The sequence below is a fragment of the Petaurus breviceps genome, unplaced genomic scaffold (assembly GCF_028583685.1).
Source record: "Petaurus breviceps papuanus isolate PSGF00001 unplaced genomic scaffold, PetGlider_PUasm1.0 90823, whole genome shotgun sequence".
Taxonomy (NCBI): domain Eukaryota; kingdom Metazoa; phylum Chordata; class Mammalia; order Diprotodontia; family Petauridae; genus Petaurus; species Petaurus breviceps.
The window spans coordinates 5,309,072-5,313,712 of NW_027187352.1; the positions used below are offsets into that span (position 1 = coordinate 5,309,072).

The window sequence follows — 4,641 nt, forward strand, 5'->3', positions numbered from 1 at the left end:
TGGAATTTCTGGACCAAAGGGTATACCCAATTTAATTATCCACTATCACTTTGGGGCATAGTTCTAAATTCCTTTCCAGAATAATTGCATCAATTCGCAGCTTGGCCAACAAAGCAATTGGTTTTATTTGTGCAAAAACTTTCCAATTTATGTAATAAAAATTGTCCACTTTATCTCCTGTGATGTCCTTTCTCATCTTTATTTGTCAAGAATATTTCTCCTATACATAGTTGTGAAACTTATTTTTTTTAAGCAATTGGGGTTAAGTAACTTGCTCAAGGTTACATGGCCAGGTGTTTCTGGGTGGGTGATAAGTGTCTGAGCCCGGATTCGATCCCCAGGTCATCCCGACTCTGGGGCCAGTGCTCTTGCTCACTGTGCTACCTGGCCACCTGGAAACTTATTTTCTTTGATGAATTTTGATGAGTCTCTAAACTGTTTATGACAACATTTTTTATATCTAGGTCAGAAGTTCTTAACCTTTTTTGTAACATGGACTCCTTTGGCAGTGTGGTGAAGCTCATGAACCCTTTCTCAGAAGATTTTTTAAAAATGCATAAAATACAACCACATATGTTGAAATAGAGTTACCAAAGTATTAAAAAAAAACAATAGATCAAGTGCCCCAGGGAAAGAACCCCTGATCTAGGTCATATATTTTTGTAGCCTATTGTGGATTATGGTGTGAGCTACTGACAGAAACCTAATTTCTTCCAGACTGCTTCTCAGTTTTCCTAGCAGTTGGTGTCCTTTGGTTCACCATGTTCAATTTCTTTTTGGTCTAGAGTACATGACTGGTTCCACTAACCACTTCTATGTTTAGCTAGTAATTAATCATTTTGATGATGATACCTTTACATATAGCTTGAGATCTGGTACTGGTAAGCACTCTTCCTTCCCATTTTCCCCCCTCTTCCATTACTTACTTTTAGAATTTTGGTTTGGTTTTGTCTGGTTCTATAAAATAGCCCTTAGAGAATTTGATTGGTATGGCACTGAAATGTAGATTAATTTTGGTGGTATTGTCATTCTTATTGTGTTGTTATGTTCCAACTATGGAAAACTAACATCATCTTAATTATTTACCTCTACCTATTCTATAAAGAAATCATAAATATGTATGAGTACTGTATGATCATATAATTCTTGTGTGTTTTTTGGTAACTAGACTCCGAGACATTTTAAATATTCTGTATTTATTTTTAAAGGAATTTCCTTTTTTTTATCTCTACCTTGTATGTTTTGTTGAAAATGTACAAAAAGACATAATTTTTTGTAGTTTCATATCACATCCTGCTATTTTGCTGAAGTTATAAATTGCTTCAATTAATTTTAATCACAAGTCTAGGGTTCTCTAAATAAACTCATGTCATTTGCAAAAAGTGCATAGTGTTTCCTTTTGGCCTATTTTTATTCCCCCAATTTCTTTTTCTTGTCTTATTACTATAGTTAGCATTTCTAGAACTAACAGTAGTATCAGTGGGTTATTGATTATACATCACAAGGCCAGATCATACCTTGTCAAAGAGACAACTTCAAAACTGAGAACAAAAGCCTGGTTAATTTTGTCAAGAAACTAATATATCATTAAGGAGACACAAGAATGTCCAGTAGTTTTATAAATAGAAAGTTTAATAAGAGAAGTCCAGAGTTTGGGGATTTGAGAATTTAGGGGTGGTAATATCAGGGAAGGAAAAGACACTTCCTATGTGTAACAGGAGCTGGTAAATCAAGTCATGGGGCACATTTTTTGTTCCAGATGATGGAGCTTCTTGGCAGCAGGTGTCATGTGATTTATTTCATTTTGCTCAGTAACTGTTTAATCACTGGCATACCACCTTTGTTTACTGGGTGCCAATGATATAACTCAGGTAAATTGTCAGGATAGGAAAGGATCTGGAGCATGTGAGGAGAGTGAGGGAGAGTGTGAGACAGAAAGGGCTGCCCTATAGATATATTTGCCCCTGTGAGGGGGAGCCTCCAAAGCAGTGATATTAGAGATGTACTGTGTTGAGATTTTCCATGATTCTGCACATGATCTCTTGATGCCCTGCTCCTTCCTTCTGAGATTTTGATGGGTGATGTAACAGCTGGATGAGTTAATCAGACTAATGAGGTGTCAAGTAGAGTATTTACAGTTGATGAGACATTGCAGATGCCTCACCCAGATGTTTTCCTTCCTCACAGAAAACATCTGTCTCTACTCTTGTAGTTGAGGTGGAGGGAATAGTTCCTATTAACTGCCCAACTCCAAGTGTTTTTCTACTTTTTTCTTCTCATGGATGAAAGGAGTTAAAGACATGGAAGGTTCTGAAGCTGCCAGTGGAATCCTCCCCAAGAAACTGTTCCATCTATTGCTTACTGTCCTTTCATTCATTTTATTCATCTCTCTCTCTATATATATATACATACATACACACATATATACACATTATATATTATATGTGTGTGATGTGTATATGTATATGTATAGGGTCAATTCATCCTTCTATGATTAATGCTGGTATAAGTAAGGATTTGGTGAAAGACTTAGGTCCTTGAAGAAGGAGACATATTCCTTTTCCAAAATTTTTTATTTTATTTTTAATTTAGAGCATAAAACAAGCATTTCCATAACATAGTATAATAGAAAAAGATGATTGAACATGAAACTGTAAGTTTACTATGCACAATTTGCTATTCCTTTCAAATAAGCAAAGAAATTATCATGTAAATTTATTTTTTTCCTTTTTTTCCCTCCCTGCCCCAGAGATGTCTACCATTAGACACAAATAGACAAACACACAAGAATATAGATTTTTCTATACATCTATTTATCAGTTTTTTCTCTGGCTGCAGATAACATCTTTCTTCATATGTCCTTTATCACTAATTTAGGTAGGTCTCATATTCCCTTTTTCAGATCTACTGAGGCACAGGGGAGGAGGAGGAAACAATGACCCCAACTCAGAAGTCACCATTACTAAGAAGGTACATTGAGAATGTACTCCTAAACAGGCACAGGTTTCCAAAAATGGTAGAGTCTTACACAAGCAAAGATAGATTAAGAACAAAAATGTAAATGTATCCCTTGAACAGAGATTCCCAATCTCTTTTGGTTGGTGTTTAGTAAACCTTCCTGTACCCTTTATCTAGGATGAAAGGGCCATGCATAGGGCTTTTCCATATTCCCAATTAAAAGATCACTGTCTCTGGAGTCAGAGGATCTGAATTTGCCTCTGACATCATTTATATGAACCTGGAAAGTCATTTAACCTCACTGGGCCTCAATTTCCCAATTTGTTAAAAAAGGGAATTGTACTAGATCTCTCCTCTGAAGGTTCTTCAAACCTTTAGAATTATGATCCTATATAATCTTAGAATTTGTCATGTATATGCACATAAGGAATAAAATAAGACAGTTAATTTACATCAGATAATATTTAACAAATATTCCCCATACTCCCTTAACATAGTTATTCATGTCCCATTTTAGAAACTCTGACCTAGGCCTAGTGGCAAACCAAAGAAGGGGAAATTTATACTATCCCTTTAAACCACTGAGTTTCATGGGACAATGCTAAAAACAGGGGTTCTTAAACATTTTTATGTCATAGAACCCTTTGGCATAAAATAAAATAGGATTGCAAATCAATTATATTGAAATAGTCACCAAATTTTTTATTGTTTACTGACCCCAGGTTACGAACCCAAGCCTCAAATGGAAAGGCATCTCCCTCCCCCCCCCCCCCCCCCCCCCCCCCCACCCCCCCATTTGTTACACAGGAAAAAACTTCCAACTTGTAACCACCCGATTAGGCCTTACAAATGAAGATTTCTGGGGGTGGCCAGGTGGCTCAGGGAGGAAGGAGCACCTGTCCCTGGCGTGAGGAGACCTGGGGTCGGTTCCGGCCTCAGATACTTGGCACCCACACAAAAATAACTGGCTTGTGTAACCTTGAGCAAGTAACAACCCCAATTGCTTTTTTTAAAAAAATGAAGATTTCCATACTGATGCCACAGGTGGGCATCCTGATATATATTCATCTAGAATATGTGTAAAAGTCAACTATTACCAAGGCCTTCATTTATAAATGAGTTGCCCAGAGAAATTAATTGACTTGAGTAAGATCACACAAGTAGAATTTAAATCCAGTCTTCTGACCACAGATGCACTGTTTTTCCCACTTAGCACATAGTGTTCCATGTTCCTCTGTCTGTCGCCAATTTTCTGTGTAGCTTTGGACACATTATTTCCCTTCAACCTGAGTTTCCTGCTCTGCCAATCAATGTGGAAATTAGCCGGAATGTCTACTCATTTCTTTTATTCGATTTTTGTGAGACGGAGACAGCTTAGGAGGGATCTCCGTCCAAAGCAAAGATTGGCCAACTCAGCCTGGGCGGAGTCTAGTCCGGCCCTTTGGAATGAGAGCCTTGTGCTTAAGGTCTCTGCGCTGGTCAGACCGGGGAGAAGAGCACTTGGGACAGCTCCCAGCTCAGTGTCGGCAAGGAAGATGGTTTCCTTAGCGTCTCTCCCAGTGCTGCTGGAGCGGTCGCTGCAGACGTCGGCTGTGATTCTATGGATGTTGGGTTTCCTAGTCTTGAGTAAGGAAGTCCCCCCACCCACCCTCCTCTCTCTCTCTCTCTCTCTCTCTCTCTCTC

The 4,641-nt window shown here is 38.2% G+C and overlaps 1 protein-coding gene across 3 annotated transcripts in view; it reads left to right on the top strand.

The window, feature by feature from the left end:
- The first annotated feature begins 4,403 nt into the window (after positions 1 to 4,403).
- LOC138148280 (2-acylglycerol O-acyltransferase 2-like) overlaps positions 4,404 to 4,641 on the top strand; it is a 167,536-nt gene continuing 167,298 nt past the window's right edge. For 2 of the 3 annotated variants that reach the window (XM_069070871.1, XM_069070870.1), the window contains exon 1: positions 4,405 to 4,584. In XM_069070871.1, coding sequence (XP_068926972.1) covers positions 4,494 to 4,584 — 91 coding nt within the window. In that variant the 5' untranslated portion in view covers positions 4,405 to 4,493. Of the gene's footprint in view, positions 4,585 to 4,641 lie in introns of all 3 variants that reach the window. The other variant, XM_069070872.1, reaches the window with a different exon arrangement.